The following is a 22,905-nucleotide window of genomic DNA, read 5'->3' on the forward strand; positions in this document are numbered from 1 at the left end:
AACCTCGCTGTAGAAGGTAGAAATGGGGAACGATGGTCACACACCAGGTAAAAGGGCTCAGTGTGCCTAGGGCGTGCCACAGAAATTAGTAATAAGGGCCACAGACCTTGTGAGGTCTTCAATAATGTTGGCACTTGCAGCCCTTGTAAGGGTGTTAATAACCCAGGGCCCCCAAACCTTACAGACTCCAGCAAAGTGATGAAGGAACCCTAACCGGAGAGGCCCTGAAGAGTCAATGCAGTCCTAGTAATGCTACTAGGACGGAGGCAGACCAGTCACCCTCAAAGTAAGGCATGGGCACTACAAAAGGAATAACTCAGTGTGTTTTGCTTCTGCCGATCTACCCCGAAGGGTCTCACTGCTCAAGGCTGGTGAGGAACACAGCTCTGCAGTACCAACACTGGTGGAGGCACTCATCGCAAGCTGTGACGGACGCCCAATCCTCTCCGAGATGGGCATGTCTTGAATTTGACGTAGGAGGTGCATGCCTTCCAGTGGCCAGTGGACCACCGCGCACCTCGGCCCCGGTTCCCTGAGAAAGAAACTGATCAAGGAGCTGCCCAGAATGAGCGACACAACATTCCTGCGCCCACGTAAGTGAAGCAGATACTTCGCAGTCACAGATACCCACGAACACAGCAATGAACACGTGCAAAACAACAGCATTATTAGAGAAAATGAGACCATGGTCCCAATACTCATCTGACAAAACAGCAAGCAGAGAAGAAGTAGGAAGCTGGATGAGCATAAGCTTGCCCTAGCCAAGGCCGCTATTAATGATAAAACTGCAAAGAGAGTAGTGGAAAAATATCTGGCTCGGAGACATGAATGTTAAGAATATAGCGAGAGTGTTGAACATCTTTTCGCACTAGGCAAAAAGTGTCTGCAGGGCAAATGGCCAAAGTTAGTAATCACCAAGGCAATAGTGTAACGGACTTTGAAGGGATCCGGGAGGTGTTCTGGGGTTCTATGAAGGACTTTGTGTTGAGGGGATGCCAGAAGAGGAAAGCATAATGCAATATCTGGATGCAATACCTGTCGATAGAATTAGCCATGAAGACTGAGATTTTCTAGATTCACTGATCACTGTGGAAGAAAGCCAGGCGGCACTCAAAGAAATTCTGTCTGGGAAGGCAGTGGGAGCTGATAAGATCCCGTTAGAATTTTATACTTTTTTTTAATGTCTTAGGTTCTGAGCTGGGGTGAATGATTTTGCAAGTGCAAAAGGGACAGTTGGCCACCGGATTCTTATATTGTGGTTTTTCTGAAAAAAAGGAAAGTCTCTTTGCAATCCTGGGACATTTTAGACCAATTACCCTAGTTAACAGCATGACCAAATTATGCTAAAATTAAAAAATCCTCGTCACACGATTAAGCCAGATTATTGGTATGGTGGTCTCTGCAAGACAGCATGGCTTTATTCTGGGCTGGGGCACAATGGACCATATTCGACAAGTTATCACACTTTTTGACGCAGCTGCTGTTTCTGGGGATCCCTTGGATTTATCCCTATTAGATGTGAGAAAGCATTTGACAGGGTAACCTTGGAGTATCTATGGGCGGTTGTAGGTTGGATTGGAATTGGTACTAGGTATATTAAGGCAGTCCACGCAGTGTATCGTAAACCCATAGCCTGCCTACAGATAATGGAGGGGAGGGGAGGGGAGGGGGCAGTCGAGTCAAATACGAATCGAGAGATGCACAAGACAGAGGTGTCCCTGTTCCCCTCTAATATTTGCTTTAAATATTGACCCTCTGATCTGAAAACTTGACGCCAATATGTGAATAGACCCTTACAGTTTCACGGCCGGGACACTAGAGTTCTCGCTTTCGCTTATGACATTGCATTTGTAACATCTGAGCCAGATGAATCAATGAGGGCGATAGAAGAAGAGGCACTGTCTTTTGGCAAATCTTCCAGCTATTCCCTAAATCGAAATAAATCCCAATTGGTAGTAAATAGCCAGATACAGTCATCTGATGCATGCATTGTCGATCATGCAGTATATCTGGGAGTTAATATACGTGCAGAGGTGGACTAGATACTGGAATCAAACTTACTCAAGTTATTCAAAAGGCAAAGTGATACTTGTGAAGTATGAATAATTTACATTTGTCAATAGTCGGCCGTTGCAATGTGGTAAAAACTTTTGCCAAAGGTCTTATATATTTTTAGGGTCATTCCTCTTGAGTTTGGGAACAATTGGTTCAAAATAATCAATCAATCAAGTAGTACTTGTAAAGCATGGCTTATCACCCGAGAGGGTATCCAGGCGCTTACTGCGTGTCTGTCGAAGAGCCAGGTCTTGAGCCCCTTCCTGAAGTGACTGACCCACTTCAGGAAGGGGCGGAGGGGAAGTGTGTTTCAGGCTTTGGTGGCGAGATGGGAGAAGGAGCATCCTCTGGCTCGGCAGCGGTGTATGCGAGGGGTCTGTGAGAGGGCGAGGTCTGCGGAGCTGAGGTTCCTGGGGTGGTCGGTGGAAGTACAGGCGGTGGTTCACGTAGGCGGGCCCTTGGTCGTGGGAGGCTTTAAAGGTGTGGGTCAGGAGCTTGAAGTAGCATCGCTTCTAGACTAGGAGCCAGTGGAGGTCTTTCAGGTGCTGGATGATGTGAGTCCTCTTGGGCAAGTTGAGGATCAGTCTGGCGACTGCGTTCTGGATTGTACTCACTAGGAGTGTTATCCAGCCAAACTTTCCTGGTACTACAGAACATTGCCTCTGGGTCTTTGACTTGCAGTGCATAATTAAGTGTCCTACACTGGCTTACACACTGTACATGCTTGGCGGACAGTATGGTCATGCCCTATGCCTTTCATTGTATCCACCCAAAGGGTATATTTTCTTGTGGCGGTGAATGAGAGTGGTGACTGATGACAATTGGCTCCTATGCAGATCATTTGGAAAACCTTCCAGAGATTCTTGAACACTTTACTGTATTTACACTATGAATTATTTTACCTTTGCTTAATTTTTTTTCTTTTCTTATTCACTTAGGCAACCATGCTGAATTGTTGATTGCCATTTGAGTGAATGTGTTTATAAAAAAAGTGCATTGCATGAACTTTCTGCATTTTATATTGTTTAACAGATTCTGATCACACAAAATATCTAACAAAACTAAATTTACCAAAATTGTTAAGTTTAATGTTGGCCAAAAATGTTTGGAACATCAGCCTTTGTGGTGTGTTGGACTTCTTATCCCATTACCAACTACTCCTAACAATGAGCTTCACTTATAATTGTTCAGATGTATGTTTAGATGTTGGTAAATTCCATTTCGCTATAGTTTCACATTTCATGAACATGTTTGCAACCCCTTTATTTTATAGAGATTGTCTGTTGGCATTGCCGACATAGACCTGAAAAGAATTCAAGATGGGTTAAAACCGGAGCCGCAAGGAACACCAAAAAGAAAACCTGCAGCAAGAAAAAAAGCAACGCCAAAGCCCAGGAAACCAAAAGCGGCGAAAATGAAGGAAGAGGAGGACTCGGACGACGATGACTTCCCCTCAACCAGTGACCCGCATTGCAAGCGGATGAAGGGCGAAGATGACTTTACCTTTGGTGAACCACCACAAAAAAAGCTGAAATCCGCACAGCACCCTGACGGACTAGGCCGTTTCATTAAAGGCAACAAAATGCTCGGAGAATTTCAGATGCACTGGGACTTGACACAGGTATGATATTTGTAAAATTGTATAATTTTCTGAAGAGGGGGGCAATACTACTGCTTTCATTTGATTTCCGTCCTTTGCGAGTGAGTAGGAGAGAGTAAGTTGGATGATGATTTCATGGTAAGGATGGAAGTTCGTATGATACTATCTAACTTGCTGTCTTAATAGCAGCCAACTGTGTACCACTTTACCCAGAAAACTACGGAAAAATGTATAGTGACAGCAAATCACGTTGCAGCATGGTATAAAGCTTCTTATTGCACACACCAGGGCAGAGCCCTTTCCTCATAACCTTTATGTGCGTTATAAGATTGTATATTTTATGTTTTGGGGCATTACGATTTATATTACAGAGAGTATTCTCTATTTCTTTCTCTCACCACCAAGAGAGTCTTCTGTGGAGTTTATGCTGGCAGAGGTACTTTTTATCAATTTGTTTGTATTGAATTTCAAACAATGGATACTTAAATAATCATTATGAGCTGTCATCATATCTGTATTGCCTCTTCCATCCCACCCACAAAAGTAACACCAGCAGATATGGATCAAAGAACATCAAGTAGTACATTTGTTGCAGTTTGCAATAGGGGAATTGCAAAATCTGAGTAAAAAATTCCAACATTTTGAGAAACAAAACCATTGTTCTCCACTCAGGAGGGCATGCTGTATACCCCCCCCCAGGCGGATATTTAAGCAGGGGTTTCTGAAAGTGAATTCTAATGACATTACTGGTTAGTTTTCCCAACATTAGGCTGTTCCATAGCCTGTGGTACTAGAGAAGGCGGTATAAGAACACACATACATACATACTCCCCTTTTCACAAACTCTACTGAATCCAGAGGAAATGAATATCCTAGTATTTCTTTCAAAGTTCTGCATTTTCTTCCCAAAATGCTGATTTTCAGGGGCAGTCTCTCCATATATTTAGTGTCACCCGCTCCGCCCTTCAACAATCTTGTCTAGTAGTGGGCATCGTTTGGCAAAGCCACCATTGAATGGATTGGAGAGTAAGGGGTGGAGAATGTTGTGGCCACCATCTGCACTGCCAGTTTCTCTCAGAATTGGAGATGTTTGACCATTGAGGTTCTCAAGTGTAAGTTGAGGCCCATTTTAACTACTTTAAGTTCATTAAAGTATGTCATATGATTTAAAATACTTTTTGTTTCATGACAGTTTGATTTCTCAATGTCCATCTTAAGCAGTTCCTCACCCAAACATAGGTTTTATAATACAATACTGTCCAGAACACTAGTGCGAGTGTCATAGTGTGAATATGAAGCAGACCAGGAATACAATAATCAAGGGCTGTCTGAGATGTGACAAATCATTCTCAGCATGCAAAAAGACAGATATTAGAAAGCTATATTCAGTGCACACAATCAGTAGCCATTTAGCCAGTTGCATGTTTCTAATAATGGTGAGGGTATTAAGAGTGTGTACCATGCAAGTCATCTCCCCATTTCTGAAAGGGCAGTTTCATCTTCCAGCAGAGAGTTTGTTAACACAATTGATGGCAGCAGAGGAAGAAGAATAAGGAGAAGAACAGTAAAAGAGTTAACCAGGCAGGGTGGGAGACCAGGATAAGCATAAGAAAGTAGGACAAGAGCCCCAGCTCCCCCATCTCAGTTGTGGAGTGAGGGCAAGAAGGTGGACTGTGGATGTAAGGAGACCTATATTAGGAGAGACATTTCCCTTTCACAGTATCCTGAAAAGCCACCTCAAAATTGGCATACAATCCTTGAAGTTGATTTCAGGTTTCTGGAATACCTTTGACTATCGGATAATCCAGAGGTGGGCAAATATTCTTATCATTCTTATCATGAGGGGACACGGTTGACTCTGCATAGGTTGGGGCATTCCCCAAGTTACCCATCTTCCTACAGATGTATAGCTATTCTTAATTCTGATTATAAGATTCATGGGAAGGTCTTGGCCACTCTCCTTTAGCCCCTTTTTCCCCAGGTGTTCCATCCAGATCATAACAGGTTCATTCCCCTTAGAAACACCTCCTTGAATCGCCAATGCCTTTACAGGATTCTGGAAGCAACCCCTTTGCATTGTGCGAGCTGTGCGGCTGTCAGCCTGGATATTGAAAAGGCCTTCAGTACTCTGTGCTGGGACTATCTCTTTGCAGTCCTCTCCTATTTTGACTTTGCATTATCCATCTCATTATGGTCCTATGCACTCTTCCCACTGCACCTCTGCATTCCTGGTGGGCATATCCATTTCCTCATCCTTTGAGATCAGTAGTGGGACCTACCAAGGCTGTCCTCTCTTGCCCTTCCTCTTGCCCTTACTCTTGCCCTTACTCTTCACACTTGCCATTCAGTCATTGGCCATTCGACTGGTAGCAGGGGGTGAGGGCAGGGAAACTTGGGGTATCCCACTCACGGATAGCATCCATTCGACTTCGCTTTATGCAGATGATCTCCTTGTCTACCTTAAGGACCTTCATGGTCCCTTGGCTGGTCTATCCAGCTTCTGAGGGACTTTGTGGCAGCCTCAGGCCTCTTTGTGAATTGACTCAAATCGAGCATTTTTCCATTAGTGTCCAGATTCCCTGAGACCTCTCTGAACCTGAGGGGAGGCCCCTTACATTGGGAAAACTGAGCATTCCGCTCCCTGGGTATTAGCATCTATCATACTGACAATGACCTCTTAGATGGCAATTTAGCTAGAGAAGTAACAACACTTGCCTCTCAGATTTTCTTCTTAAAAACACTTGCTCCGGCTCTTATAGGGTTCATATCGCTCTCTAAAAGGATTGTCCTCCCTGACTGCTGTATTATTTTTCAAACCTGATGCTCATTTTATCAGCCTCCTTCTTTTGAGGCTTGGACACCCTATTCAAGGACCTTATCCTGCTTAACGAGAGGGATAGGTGGCTCTTTTCCAAACTGCGCTACCTTTCTATGATGGAGACTCCTCATTTTGAGCTGTAGTACCTCAAAGCCCTGCCCCAGTGGCTGAACTGCTGGCACTATGGCCTCTCCCTTGAGTAAACATTCATAGGGACAACCCGTTGTGACTGGAGGACATGAATGGACTCCTGATTAGCAACAAATGGCAACTCCACACCTTCCCAGAGCAGTCTTAAGCTGTTACTCACAGACATTGACCCTCACCAAACATATGACCCCGTATGTCCGAGCCATTCCTTTTTTGGAACTTCCACTCTGGAGTGGCCATAACAACTACAAAAACATTTATTTCTGGCATGACTCAAACCTCTCAACCATAGGCGACTTGTTTGAAGATAATGCTCTGCTCCAGTTTGGAGAGCTAATTAAGAGATTTGACCTTCACAGTGGTCAATTTCTTTTTTACCTACCCATTCTCCATTCCCTACATACATATTGGTCCGTTGCTGATTCTGCACCGAAACCCCAGCCAGTTGTCCAGGCCCAGTTCTACAGAAGCAGAGTCCTTCATAATAAGGAATGGACATAGTTCCTGGAATTCCACTTTCAGTATCTCTTGTTGCAAAGTTCAAGCTAATTCAGTACTTCATTCTACATTGAGCATACCTGTCTTTTGCCACTATCAGCACGTGCTTCCCTCAAGCATCTGCCTTCTGCCCTTGCTGCTCTTTTGACCCCTGCAGACTTCACCCACATGCTGTATGCCAGTCCTTGTCTTGGGCCCTACTGGACTTGCATTACAATTGCCTTATCCACCATCACAACAAAGCCGACGCCCCCTTGATTGACCCTCAATTGCCCTGGGAGTCTATAATAGGACTAAGAACGATAGGCCTGCTACAAATCTGGCCAGTCTTGCCATCCTCCTTGCAGGTAGCTTGAATCGTACTCTATTCAGGTGGGCAGAAGCTGAGAGCAGAGTACTGTGAAGAGAGAAGGCTAGGGGCCTACGAAGGTGCCTTATAGCTACTCCATGGGATTACCTCTTAGAAAACCCTAAGGTGGGCATATCGGAGCCCCCCATGAATCTGAAAGCACTTGCCAGAATATCATGAGTTGTGTATTACCCTGCCCCTGCCCAACCTTTTTTGGACCTGATCTCATAGGAGCCTTAGCTCTGTTCATAGGAGTCTTATGTTCACACCTTGGAGTGGTAGTGCCCCCTAGGTACACCTGCTTCCCTCTTACTAGGCTTGACAGGGAGTGTTAACCTCCCTGTTCCGCATTTTCCCTCCTCTGGCTGTGTTTCCTCCTCCAGCAGTTTGTAATGTAGTTGCTAGTGTCCAATCTAGTCGCGTCAGTAAAGTTTGTGTTTGACAAGCAATGGCATTTATCTTCTTTCGGACAATAATGCTAATACATCTTCAATGTTCTACTCATTGTTACCATTTACTGTTCATAAGAAATCCTTGCTTCTCTTCTTGGAGGTACTTTAGTGTACATTATATTTCTCTGGTTATTTAATGCCTAAAATACAAAATGGTAATAAACGTTGTGTTTAAAAAATGAGGGTCATTGGTTGATACACCTGGGTGCATCATGTACAATATGTGTCTTTTCCCTCAGGAGGCACAGGTGCAATCCGGCAGCTTTACTGACTTCTTTCAAGTTTGACTCCGTGGTTGCATTTCCTGCCTCTGCATGCTTCACTATTTATTTATTTATTTATTTATTTATTTTATAGTCTCGTATAATCCAGCATACCCAAAATGGTGGTAGTGCAGTACGCTTTACTGGTAACAAACTGAGAGAAGTATATCTTTCTTACACTGAATAAAATGCTTGCTATAATAAGGATTAAGATAATGACTGAAGTCTGGAGCAGATATTGATAGTGAATTCTTACTAAAGAAAGACCACCAAGGAACCACATTAGGGGAATCCCACTTCCTTTTTCCACACCTGCTCCAAAGACTCCCTCTATACCTCATTGCAGACAGTAATAGTGTACCTATGCCTATTGTAATATTAACATTAGCACCTCTAATGTTGCACCCACTTAGTGCACAATTGTGGGTTGGCGTAGCTACAAAGTTTAAAAAATACTCGGGTGGTCTCCTGGACCTCACTTTCTTTTACTCTTTTTTCTGTGGTAGACTTAATGTTTCCTTGTCCTCCAGAGCAGGGCTGCTCTACACATTGCATCAGGAACTCTTTCTTCAGCGATGAACTCAGCTGGGGAAACGGGTCCTGGTTTTACACTCTGCAAGTGGCACCCCCATAGCTCAAACATGCCTCCTTTGCCTTATCCAGTCCCTCTTCTCTTATACAGGGGAGAGAGATTGGTGTCCTATACTCTGGTCACACATGGTTTGTGCACCAGTAGTTCCTCTTTTCCCTTTTCACTGCAGCCCAACATCACCTCCTCCTAAGTATTATCCAACATCGGCGCAGCAGCACCTCCCTATCCTCAAATAAGGGCCAAGATCATGTACTTCTTTGCCTCTAAAGCAGACTGAGAGGCCCCATGTTCAGATGGACATTTGCAACTGTGTTAAAATTGCCAAATCTTAGTTTTTTTTCAGAAGGATCGCTGAATGAACCCATCTGCCATGAGTCCTGCCTGGCTACACATCCCGAGAGAGGTACTATTCTTTGCTTCGCAGGCATGTGATCACACCTGCAGCTGCTGTGGGATGCTCTCTATAATCCCTTGTCCCAAAAGAGCAACTTCCTTGGCTCTGGTGTGAGAGCGCTTGGGTGGTGCTGGTGGTGCTAAAGGTTTGTCTCCCAGACTCTGGGTGACCGAGTTCAGACTCATCAGTCTGTTGAAAACTTCAACTGGTGATGCACGTCCATGTGAGAGATAAAAGGTGTTCTCTTAGGATTTTGGACATTTGAGGCTTCCATAGCTTTTCTCAAGGAACCTGAAGGAATACCGAATGCGCTGTTTACCTCGCTCATTAATGCACAATATCACAAAAGGAAAGCAAACGTGCTACGCAAAAAGGAGTTCATTGTGTTGCCGGTATAGTTGAATAGGACGAAGCAGACATTTTCAGACCTCATTTCCATGCTTTGATTGATAAATATATGGCTTCTTCTGTGCAGAAAACAGTCTTTTGCCATGAAGTCACTGGTAAGTGACTTTTTCAAGCTTTTGCCACTGGGCTCGTTCAACCGCCAAGATTTCGCCTCTGCTGGTAAGAGGTCAGTTTCCTTCAAGGTAAAACCAACCTCCTACCCAAATCAGTGCCTCAATTGTCACGGAAAGTGGTGTTTCTGTCAAACTCAAAAAATAAAACCTCATTCTGCTTACACTATTCTTCCTGTCTCAGGCTCCTCAGGTAGGATTTCTGACACTTTCGGACACATGATGCACTACATAATTTGTCTGAGTGATAATCGTTATCAATCACAACTTAGCTCCTCTTAGCGGTGGATAAGCAGGTAAAAAAGAGTGGTCCTTGAAGCATAGCACTTACAGTGACCTACAATGCTTTGTATAATCCGGACACAAGCAAAGATGCTGATGAGGATAATTCCATGCATTGCTTTGGACCTCCCAAAATTAATAGATGTAAAAGAATGTCCAAGTTTTATGTTCAAAATGATTCAACGCTTTTCTCTGCAGATATTTTGCATGCATTTAGTGAACCCATGCTCAGTCCATCACTGATACAAGACCCATCTTCATTTGAGTGGGCTTCTTTGTACCCCATAGCAGAATGCATCACATAGCAGAATGCATCACATCACAAAGTCACGCTATTCTACATCAGTAAGTCCAAAACAGGGTTAAAACAGAATGTCCCCATCTATCTATTCCACATCATGTCATTGAAACTTTGTCTCTAGATCTTGGAATGCCTAATTTTATCTTGAAATATAGGAAAGAGACAAAAAGTGTTATAGATACGTCTTGGTCATTTTGTGAAGATTAACGTCTGGACACGATGGTCCGATTGCACAAAATTTCGAATTGACTAAAAGAGTAAAAGAAAGTGGCTTTAATATTGATCCATTTAATTGTCCAGTGGACCAGTTGGTCTCTAAGACTATGTCTTCTTGGGAATGCAAGTATATGAAATGTCCACTAAAAACAGAAGGGACTTTTATTGTATATTGATTTGAAAGGAAGCAGAACAGCCTCTTCCAAAGTAGTCCTGACAGCTCAGGGCTAATTCTATTGGGATAATGTTATCGCAGGCACAGTGGAATGTGTAACAAACGTTGTCTTTCAAAAATACTCAGAATTCATTGCCAGAGTTTATGTTCCATGTGTCTTTTCCAAAATCCAGCAAAAAGGGACCGTCCTATTGGCCGATGTAATCATGAATATGAGTTCCAAACAAACTAAAGAGATGAAACCTAAATTCCGTAGAGGAGGCCTTTCCATTACCAAAATGGAAGAGACCAAATCAGAATAGTTAAGCACAAAGGTGTACATTCCAAAAGTAGGAATTCTGATAGGGGACTTTTATTTTTTTCCAGAAAAATAAATACAAAGAGCAAAATATTTCTGGAGCTGCTTGTGTTTTTCGCACCATATAAGGCTTTCGGAAAAAGGTTTACCAAACAATTTTTCAAAACACACATCCTTTACTAGTCCACATTTACTGACAGACATGGAATTGGTTAATCAGCAATTCCAAGGTCTACTGTCAGATTGGGAAATAAAAGAAATCTACTTTACATAGAATGTAACTGTACGTGCCCATTATCAGTCCCTGTACAATCTCCTTTTCAGCAGAGATCTCCGTTATAAGTGGTGTGATGTTCATGCCACCCAGTAATTACTGAGTGCATTAACGTTTGCACCCAGTTAAATTTCTTCAAGTCAAGCCTGCCTGGATCTAACAGTGGAAAACAACGAGTACTTGAACATGCGGCTATTCATATGCAGCAAACCCTGCATGTTATTACCCAAGAAGTCACAACTGTTTATAATTATCACACCCAACAACTTTGAAGCACCTCCGTGTCGGGTTCTATTAAGGTACTACATTTTAGGTGCCAAATCATCACGTCCAAAAATGGGCACTTGAAATCAAGCTTTTAGGTGTTTTTTTATCCAATTTGTAATTTGGCATGCATAAAAAAATTAATGGATTTACATAACTTAACCACTTCACTGCTACACTCCCCCCCCCCCCCCTCCCCTGATATGCCTTTTATGGCTATTTGAGGTAGTTCGCTCTTAGGCCCCAGTAACATTTTGTCCACGTAAGGTATCCTCGCCAAATTTGCGTCCTTTTCTTCCAACATCTTGAGGATTCTAAAGGTACCCAGGGTTTGTAAAATACCCTGGAGTGGACCGAGAAATTGGCCAAAATACAGATAATTTTTGTTTTGTTTAGGAAAAATGGGGAGAAAAGTACTGCAGAACAAAGAGTCTGTTTTTTCCCCTGCAAATGGTATCAACAATGGGTTAAAGTGCTAAAATCACCATCTTCACAGCTTTCAGGAACAGGCAGACTTTTGTCAGAAAACTAACAGTTTCTACAAAGTTTTGGCATTTTACTGTGACCTAGCCTATTTTTCCTATTTTTTGTCATTTCATCATCCTTCCAGTTAGTGGTAGAAATGGTTGTGAAAGCAATAATGGATCCCGGATCACTATACATTTCTGAAAAGTAGATAACATTTTTAATTCAGTCAGTCAGTCAGTCATAAGTCTTTATTTCGATTGTATCAATCATAAAAGACAAAAAGTTACAAAAACTTTTTTTTAAAACAGGTCATATTAAAAGTCCATGATTTGAAAGAATATAAAAGTCAACGACCAAAATTTAGAAGTAAAGGGCCCTCAGTATATAAAACACATGATAATTAAAAAATATACAATAGTACATACTTATATACACATACATAGACATATATATTTATATATACATATATACATAAAAGCAATGGTGGCCATAAGACCACCAAAAATCGTATGTCAAAATACTTTACACACTAAGTAACACACTGTCAGACACAGAAGTGTGTGTCAAAGCAAACATAATACTACTATGCTGGTCCCATGCCCAAACTCTTTGTATAATTATTAATATAAAACCTGACTAGAGTTATGGCCCCTCATATTTTTAGCACGGATAACCCACATCCAGCTCAGAAATTTGGCAACTGTAATTACGATTGAATCCTGAGTATTAGTTTTGAATTCAACAACTGGTCATTTGTGTAGATCCTTCAAGGTTTTTTTATAGGAATTAAAAGTTGAAAATACAAAATATTGAAATTGAGTTGAAAAAAAATGCAATTTGTGCCAATGTTTTCACCTGTAACTTCTTCAAAGTATGGCCCATTTTTGAAGACAATATACCCTTATGTCTGCTGGACCTTCCTGGTTGCAGGGATATATAGGACTTGTAGGTTCACCAAGAACCCGAGGAACCAAGAGCCAATAACTGAACTGCGTCTTGCAGTGGTTTTTCATTGGGTACCGGGTATGTAGAAATTCAATTGGTAAAATATAAAGAGTGAAAAATAGGTATCCAGGAAACCTATATATTTCCGAAATGGGAACAAAATATAGAGTTTAGAAGCAGTGGTTATTTGCACATCTCCGAAATTGTGGGTATCCATACAAGCATGTGGATTAGAGGACATTTTTCAAAATAGCTTCTTTTTTACACATTCTCTTACATTTGGAAGGCATAAATGCAAAGAAAGTCATTTGGCAATAACACGTGTTCTACTATTCTGTGTTCCCCTCAGTCTCCCGATAAAAATGGTACCTCACTTGTGTGGGTAAGCCTAGTGCCTGCGAAAGAAAACGGCCCCAAACGCAACACGGATAAATCACATTTTTCAACAGAAAAATTACCCTTTTTTTTAATGTGCCTGGCTTTGGATTTGGGACCCTAGCTAAGCCGTCATCTAGGAAAACCTAGCAAACATGTACATTTTTTAAAATTAAACACCCAGGGGAATCCAGGTTGGGGTGACCTGTGTGCCTCTCTCCAGGTTCTGTTACCCAGAATCCCATGCAAACCTCAAACTTTGTACAAAAACAAAAAAGCACTTTTACCACACATTTCTTTGATGGAAAGTTCTGGCATCTAGAGGGAGCCTCAAATTTCCACCCACCCAGAATTCCCCCAGGTCTCCCTATAAAAATGCTGCCTCACTTCTGTGGGGAGGCCTAGTGCCCGTGACAGGAAACAGCCCAAAACGCAACATGGACACATCACATTTTTCCACAGAAAGCATACCCTTTTTTCGCAATGTGCCTAGCTGTGGATTGCGGACCCAGGCTCTGCCAGCGCCTAGATAAACCTGGCAAAACCTATTATTTGAAAACTAGAAATCCAGGGGAATCCAGGATTGGGGTGACTTGTAGGGCTCTCCACAGGTTCCGCTACCTAAAATTCCTTGCAAACTTCAAACTTTGTAAAAAGAAAAAACACATTTTCCTCATATTTCTGTGATCGAAAGTTCTGGAATCTACGTGGAGCCAGAAACTTCCACCCACCCAGCATTACCCGAAGTCACCTGATATAAATGGTACCTCACTTGCCTAGTGGCCCTGACAGGAAATGACCCAAATCGTAACGTGGACACACCACATTTTTCCACAGAAAACTGACCCTTTTTTTGCAATGTGCCTAGCTTTGGATTTGAGACCCTAGCTTATCTGGCATCTAGGGAAACCAAGCAAACCTGTACATTTTTGAAAACTAAACACCCAGGGGAATCTAGGATGGGGTTACTTGTGTGCCTCTCACCAGGTTCTGTTACCCAGAATTCCTTGTAAACTAAACTTCAAACTTTGTTAAAAAAAAAAAAAAAAAATTCTCATATTTCTGTGATGGCAAGTTTTGGAATCAATCTAAGGGGAGCCACAAACTTCCACCAATCCACCATTCCCTCAAGTCTCCAGATACAAATGATACCTCACTTGTGTGGGTAGGCCTAGTGCCAGCGACAGGAAGCAGCCCAAAACGTACTGTGGAGACTTCAAAATTATCGATTAAAAAAGACCTTGTTTTGCAAGGGAGCCAACTGCGTTTTTGATCCCGGGCTTGGCGGCCATCCAGGGAAACCTACCAATCCCAGACATTTCTGAAAACTAGCCTCCTGGGTGAGTCCAGGGAGGTGTTACTTGCATGGATCCCCCAATGTTTTATACCTAAAATCCCAGCAAACCTCAAATTTAGCTGAAAACATCACATTTGTTTCACATTTCTGTTTGGGGAAGCTGTAGGATAACTGGCCTGACATTTATTTCCTACCAACCAGCATTCCCCCTGGTCTCTCGATAAAAATGGTACCTCACTTGTGTGGGTCAAGCAAGTACCCGCGACAGGCAAGGACCCTAAACGTACTGTGGAGACATCAAAATTATCGATTACAAAAATACCTTGTTTTGCTAGGGAGTCACCTGCGTTTTTGATCCCGGGCATGGTGGCCATCTAGGGAAACCTACTTATCCCAGACATTTCTGGAAACTAGACAATTGGGAGAGTCCAGTGAGGTTTGACTTGCGTAATTCTCCAACGTTTTTCTAGCCGGATCCCCCGAAAGCCTCATATTTAGCTTAAAAAAATCAAATTTTTCTCACATTGTTGCATGGGAAAGTTGAAGGTTCACCGGGCTGACACATATTTCCTACCACCCAGCGTTCCACTAGGTCTCTTGATAAAAATGGTACTTTACTTGTGCGGGTTGGCCAAGTACCTGCGATAGGCAAGGGCCCAAAATGTATTGTGGAGACATCAAAATGATCTATCACAAAACGTCCTGGTTTTGCAAGGGGGAACCTGCGTTTTTAGTCCCAGGCTCAGCGGCCATCTAGGGAAGTCAACCAAACCCAGACATTTCTGAAAACTAGAAACCTGGGGGAGTCAAGGGAAGTGTGGCTTGCGTGGATCCCGCAATGTTTTCCTACCCAGAATCCCCTGCAAACATCAAATTTAGCTAAAAACCCCCCACATTTTCCTTACTTTTCTGTTGGGATCACCGCGCCGGCACAAATGTCCTACCACCCAGCGTTCCCCTTGATCTCCCGATAAAAGTGAGGAACCATTTTGATCTGGAGACCTGGGGGAACGCTGGGTGGTAGGAAATGTGTTAGCCCGGTGATCCCACAACCTTCCCACACAGAAATGTGAGAAAGATTTGATTTTTTTTCAGATAAATTTGAGGTTGAAGGGGATTCTGGTTTGGAAAAGATTGGGGGATCCACACAAACCACACTTGCCTGGACTCCCCTGGATGTCTTGTTTTCAGAAATGTCTGGGTTTGGAGGGTTTCCTTAGCTGGCCGCCGAACCCGGGACCAAAAACACTGGTGACCCCTTACAAAACCATGTCATTTTATGATAGATTGGCAAGCACCTGTGTTTTTTGTCCCAGGCTTGCAAACATCTAGGGTAACCTTAAAAGCCCAGACATTTCTGAAAGCTAGACACCTGGGGGAGTCCAGGGAATGTGACTTACATGGATCCCCCAACATTTTCTTAACCAGAATCCGCTGCAGACCTCTAATTTTGCTAAATAGTCACATTTTCACCTAATTTCTGTGTGGAAAAGTTGTGGGATCACCGCACGGCACAAATTTCCTACCACTAAGTGTTCCCCTCAGTCTCCCGATAAAAATGATACCGTACTTATGTGAATGAGCCAAGTGCCTGTGACATAGAAGGGATACAAACCTGTAGAGATTGAGGGGGACCCAAAGCGGGTCCAAAAGGGTAGTTTGTTTATACATTTTTGAGCCGACTCTACTTTGGACACCCACACAAGTGAGGTATCATTTTTCTCAGTAGACCAAGGGGAACACTGGCTGGTGGGATATTTGTGGCTGTGCGGTGATCCTAGAAGTTTTCCACACAGAAATGTGAGAAAAATATGACTTTGTAAGTAAATTTGAGGTTTGCAGCAGATTTTGGGTAAGAAAGCGCTAGGGGATCCATTCAACCCACACCGCCAGCCAAGACACAGTCCACGTACACCACCAGCCAAGCGCTATCCACGCACACCGCCAACCAAGCGCCATCCATGCACCCCACCAGCCAAGTGCCATCCACGTACACCGCCAGCCAAGCCCCATCCAAGCACACCACTAGCCAAGCGCCACCCACGCACTCTGTCGGCCATGCACCATCACCGCCCGCCAAGTACCATCCATATACACAGTCGGCCCAGCGCCAGTCCACGTACACCGCCAGCCCGGGGAGGCAGTCTGTGGCTAATTAATTTTGTTGGTGGGAGCATTGGCTTGCTCATTCTGGGCAGGCCCCAACCCTACGTATAAAAAAAACCCAACATAATCCCTGCTGCTTACTGAGCTTTCTGACCCCCTGGAGGCAGATAAGTGGCTGTTGCCCCCATCTGCCTCCGGGAGGGGGGGACAGAAAGACTGGTAATTTAATTTGGGGGGTGGTGGCATTGACATGCCCATTCTGAACAGCCCCCACCCCTACATATAAAAAAAAAGCATAATCCCTGGTGCCAAGTCAGCTTTCTGCCCCCCTGGGGGCAGATCAGGGGCTATTGCCCCATCTACTGCCTGGGGTGCAGAAAGACGTAAAAAAAATTGGGGGGGGGTTTGGGGGCATTGGCATGCCCATTTTGGGCAGCCCCCACCCCTATATAAATAAATTGAAAAAATCCCTGGCGCCTAGTGTTCTTTCTGCCCCCCTGGGGGGGGGGGGCTGATTGGGGGCTCTTACCCCATCTGCCTTCTTAGGGGGCAGAAGGACTGAAGTTATGCCAAAACGTTTTTGGGGGGAGCAAAAGCCCTTGCCCAAGGGGCCACTCCCCCCTCCCTGGTGTCTAGTGGTGGATCCTTGCTTGGGGATCGCCCTCTTGCGTCAATCCCCAATCAGGGGTCCACTAGGGAGGGTGCCATTGGAAGGGGGAGATTCTCCCCTTTCCAATGATACTTCTCCCGTCTGCCTACGTGCTCGAGGGTCTGAGATAACCCCACAAGAACATAGGCAGGGAAACTGTAACAAGCCGATCGGCTCGTTTGAGTTTCGTTTTCAGTGAAATGCTATTTCGTCTGACGCTCGGGAGCCAATCGACGCACATGAGCACTTGTGAGTCTGACGGCACCCATGCGTCCAATACACCGAAGGGGTTAAAAGTGTTTATCTTGTACCAACTCCTCCGAATGGAGAAGATGTGACACCTCTGTGACTCTAAACCAGGGGAACGAATCATCAGAATAAACCGGATTGTTAATCATATGACTGTCCCTATACATAGAGATGAAACTAAATATCTTCACTTCATTTGGAAACCAATATTTCAGTTCACCCCCTTCAATTCTGGCTGCCTTCAGTCACTTGCTGTTTCATAAAATTGATAAAACCATTCAGGGCGTATCTTAAACCACACGGAATTTAATGTTGTTTTGGGGAAAAACATGCTATTTATGCCCCAAAACTGAAAACTACTAATCTCCCAAGTTGAAGAACTTGTATATTTCCTTCACAGTCTGGGTTCACAGTAAATCACAGAAGATCATATAATTTTTCTTCTATTCAGATGAAGTTTCTAGGGTTTCTGATGGTCTCAGTCACTTGCATATTCGAACTTCTACAGACCCAAGTACCCTTAATAAAGTACGTACTACAGTCCGTTTTATAGAAGGCATGCTCCTCCCTCATGGGCATAGCCAATAATTGGTATACTAGTCTCTCTTCCATAAATAAATGTTTCTGAGTGCACTTCATTGTTGTGCTCTCCAGAAGTTGGCATGCTTCATTTAAAATATTTACATTCTTTAACTGACATATTTGCTTAAGATCAGGAATCACATAGAGAATGTCCTACCTTTCACATACACTGCACCCTGCCCACAGGGGTACCTTGGGCCTACCTTAGTGGTGACTAACATCTCAGAAAAGAAGGTTAGGGCCTGGCAAGTGGGTGCACTCGCCGAGTCGACATTGCAGTACTAGACTGCACACAGGCAATGCAAAGGCAGGCCTGAGTTACATATACAGGCTGCTTATGTGGGTGGCACAATCAGTGCTGCAGGCCCACTCACAGTATTTGACTTACATGCCCGGAGGTTGAAAACGAGCGTCGGGGATTTTACCTACAGCGGTCCGTATTATCGACGGATAGGGGAGCCGACCGTGAGGAGGAAAGCCCCTACAACCGCATGCGTCACGCACAGCGAGCTATGAAGGATGTGTGACTCCTCCAGATAAACTCACCTTCCTGGCGTGGAGCCTTCTTTTCCCGGTGTTTCTGGTCGTGAAGACAGGCGGCAGATTAACCACGAACTACATCCCCCAGGTGCCCCAGCAATCACCGGCGCACCGCTGACGACGCCACCTGCGCCCGGAGGCGCTACTTAACAGCGGAGCGCCGAGCGCCCCCTGTGTTCCAGACTTACATGCCCTGGGCATAGACAGTGCACTGTACTAGAGACTGACTAGTAAGTCAAATATGCGAATCATGGAATCACCAATCCATAATAACAATTTACAAAGGGAGCACTTGCACTTTGGCACTGAACAGCAGTAGCAAAGTGCCCAAAGCATCTAGATCAGCAAAACGAAGTCCAACACACAGCAAAAACACAGGAGGCAAAGGCAAAAATGCAGGGGGTAACCCACACAAATGGTGCCAGGTCTAACACTGTTCATATCTTTAATAATATTGCTAGGAGAAGGGTTTTTAAATAGAAGGTTTAAAGACATTTTTCTTTTCCATGTTGAAGTTGTTCTATAAGGTTTCGAATCAGGATCCCCTCATCTCGGTGGGTGCAAGGTGAACACAAATGAAGTTGGGAATATGGATGGAGGTTGATAGAAAAGGGGCTGCCAATTAATTTGCGTTGAGGTGATGTTGAGGATATAGGAGTAACTTAAAAAGAATGTGGGCTACCAAATACTTTGCATTGAGGAGAACGGTATTCAAAGCAGCATCTGCAAATTCGATCCTGGGAAGGTGGTAGATCTAAGAAGAGATTTCGAACCAATGTGTAGAAGTGTTCAGAGAAGAGGTTTGCTCCGGGTCTGAATGGGGTGCAGATAGAGGTTCTCTTTATATGTTAGCAATGGCAAACATTATTGTCTTATCTAGTGCTCTGGGTTGATGTTTGTGTGGCATGTGAGATCGTGAGAGTGGCTTTTATTATGAGTGGGAGATCAAGTTGCATTAGTTAGCTCAGTGTTAAATCTTTTACCACCAAGAGTTTCTCTGACTTGACAGCCCCTGTTCCAGGAAGCTCGCCAAGAATACAAGGGAGACTTGGTTGCTTGCCGGCGGGTGACAGGGGAGAAGGGTCCTCGCTTAGGAAGTAAAGTCAGCAAGGGATATTTTGAGGCATTGAGAATGAGTTGTCAATAGTGGGTGACTTGACAGTGATTAATTATTTTTTTGTCATTGGTGTTTTTACCTCCTTTGGTTCAGGACTGGTTGACTATCTTTCTGCTGTTGTTGGGGGTGAGTGGGCTAGGTTAGAAGGGATCAGGGCTGCATTTGATGTGTTTGTAGCAAAGGTTGCTCTAGGAAAAAGAAAGTCAATTTAGTTGGGATCTGGATGTGTAGGACAAGGGGTCATAGCCAGGCAAACAGTGCAAAGTGGCTAGGCAGTTTAAAGAGGACATAGATTATGTGCACTGCTCTCATCGTGCTGCTATTGTACCACAACAGCACCTTGCTCCAGATAATTCTATTAAGGAGGGAAGCGCAAAAGTCATTAATCACATTGCACCCAGGTCTAAAATAGAGGATGGGTGAGTGGGAGGTCAGTTCTGTGCAAGGGGAGCACCGTATGCAAGTCATCAAGGTGGTGCAGGATGGGTGAAGTTGTTTGATTAATCATTGCTGCAAAAGTAGGTGGTGGGTGTTCTCTCTCCAGTGTGTTTTATTTCGGTCACCGATGACAAATCTATCAGCCCATTCTTGATGCTTATCACTCTAAAATGTGGTGTTAACTTTTTTCAAATGAAGCAGAATATATTCCACTGGAACCCCTTGAAATTGAGGTGTTTTGAAGTCATGTAATTTGTGAGGCAGGAAAGTTGAGAGATGTATCCTAAGTTATCTTATGGTTACAGCTGTGATAAGGAAGCAAAGAGTTAGGGAGACATGCTATTAGTGTTTGTTACCAGCTGTCACACACCTAGCTCCACATCTTCTAACCCTTGTGGATCCACTTAAGCAGTCCCATGGGATAGTTAAACTATACAGTGCTTGAGTATGACAGCTGGTAAAAAGTAAGTCATGTTTATCTTTGAGTTTCTAAATATATTTTTGTATTTGAGTGTGATTCAAAAGTTTTTCTCAAATTAGTGAAAGCATTTGTATGTCATATTGAGTGGCCCAATATACTTAATTTCAAAATGAGTGTTACCTATGAAAAAATTAATTCCAGAGCAAGATTTTCCAGCTAACTGGCATTTCTGTTTAGGTGTTGTCAGAGAGAACCAATGTTGAAATGTGGGTATGTGCCAACATAATTAACCTTTTCCAAGATGAAAACACGATCCCCTTCATTGCCCGATATCGAAAAGAGCTTATCAACAATATGGATGCCGATGCGTTGCGTGAAGTACAGCAAGCGTTAGAAGAACAATGGTAAGAATTTTAATGCAGCGTGCGCAAAATTTAGCAATATGTTTTTCGGGAAACTTTATCTCTATGTACTTGCTTTTTTACTGTTGATATTGCGGTTTAAACGACATGTGGTCACTGATTTTGAGTTGTGTTTTGTGTTCTAAACTCCAGCCTCTCTTTAAATTGCTGTTTACGCTGGTTTGTAATTCTGTGTTTAGCAATAATGGACGCAACACACATTTTTCCCCTGAGAGATTTTATCAACAAAAACCTGGACACATTTATTGGGGGGGAAACGGTCTTGGAAAGACGCACAGCTTGTGAAAACGAGTAGGACAAACACTTATTTCTAGGTGGGGCACTTGAAAAATTTGTAAATTTCTGCATCTTGTAAATACCCCACACTGAGGTAACAGTAGTTTCTAGTTGCGACAGTTGCTACCTGAATTCCGCCCAACTTGAAGGAGGCCCTAAAGCTTTAATTACAAATCTCACCTTTTATTAGCACATTATGTTAAAAATTGAAAACTTGCATTGTAGTCTGAAACTTTGACTTGCTTCTGGGTTTGATCATGGTCATGCATCCATGTAGCTAAATCTCTGCTTTTGGTAGCCCGTAATGTCTGTGTAAAATTTCTATGTTGGACCTATGCTGGTAAAACAAAGAAATTTTTTTGTCGAATATCATGTGAAGGGTTGTCTCATTGAAATTTAAGATCTCTAAAATACTAATGTATTCATATAAATTAATCTTCTTCAGATAGGAGAGTTGATTGGATACAGTCCGCCTTATTGCCCAAACCCGAATGAGTATTTCATGTAAGAGGATTCAGGCTGGTAATCACTGACAGAACCATGGGAAGTGATTATTGCAGTGGGAAAAATATCACAGGTAGGGACATGATTTTCCCCCAATTGCAATAGTAAAAGTCCATGGTCCTGACCGGGATACCACCATGCCATCCAAAACAAGACCTCCACCTTGTGGTGCTGATTTAGCTTTTCTTGTGTATTGTTCCTCATAAAGGGCTACTGGCAGTCCTATCCTAAGGGCCCGAGAGGTTAGTGTTGATCATTGGTCACTTTCTTGATCACCACAAGTTATAGGGCCATTCCATTTATAGGACAGTGGATGGAAGGATGCCTCTACCCTACTTCGTCCTTGGTTTCATAGAAAACTACCTTCATAGGGCTTCGTAGGCACATGGCCATATAAGGAACAGGAATGTATTCTATTGGATGATAGGAATTAAAAAATAGTTCATGTCAACCATGTTTGAATCTGTATCTACTAGAACCATGGGAGTACTGGTCTAATACAAAAATGAACACAGATGTATATCAAGCGGCCATACTAAGGTCAGACACTTTCGGTGATTAGGAAAAACTGCAAAACATTTTAGAAACATAATAAAAATTAACATTAAAAGGTCACCTCATCCGAATGAAAATAAATAATATATCTACTAAGTGTAAATGGAAATGAAGCTCAGTAAAATGGTCATGATCATTACCTTTTAATCTGCAAGGTCAGTGAAGATGAGCAGTCTGATTTAAAGATTTTTATTATATTCCAATGGCAGTGTGGTGGCATATACGAGCGATATTGAGTTTAAAAAACATTGCATTGTTACCTGCATAGTTACCATGTTTCTGGGATTTTGTTTTGTGGACAGAAGTTCATTCAGCAGATAATCACCCAGATAAATGATCCTGAGTCACGGTTCTTTAGTTTTTAAAGATGACTTGAATGAAGCCAATAGGCCCGCTATACTTCCCACGAGATATCCCAAGTAGCAAGGTCTAGAAAAGCATTAGATAGCACTTTCACTATCG

The 22,905-nt window shown here is 43.2% G+C and overlaps 1 protein-coding gene across 1 annotated transcript in view; it reads left to right on the forward strand.

The window, feature by feature from the left end:
• The window catches only part of SRBD1 (S1 RNA binding domain 1), a 721,551-nt gene that overhangs the window by 183,996 nt on the left and 514,650 nt on the right, over nucleotides 1-22,905 (forward strand). Inside the window, exons 5-6 of the mRNA XM_085612769.1 lie at nucleotides 3,329-3,676; nucleotides 20,924-21,090. Of these exons, the coding sequence (XP_085468895.1) occupies nucleotides 3,329-3,676; nucleotides 20,924-21,090 (515 nt within the window). The remainder of the gene's footprint in view (nucleotides 1-3,328; nucleotides 3,677-20,923; nucleotides 21,091-22,905) is intronic.

The sequence above is a fragment of the Triturus cristatus genome, chromosome 6, assembly GCF_964204655.1.
Source record: "Triturus cristatus chromosome 6, aTriCri1.1, whole genome shotgun sequence".
NCBI lineage: Eukaryota > Metazoa > Chordata > Amphibia > Caudata > Salamandridae > Triturus > Triturus cristatus.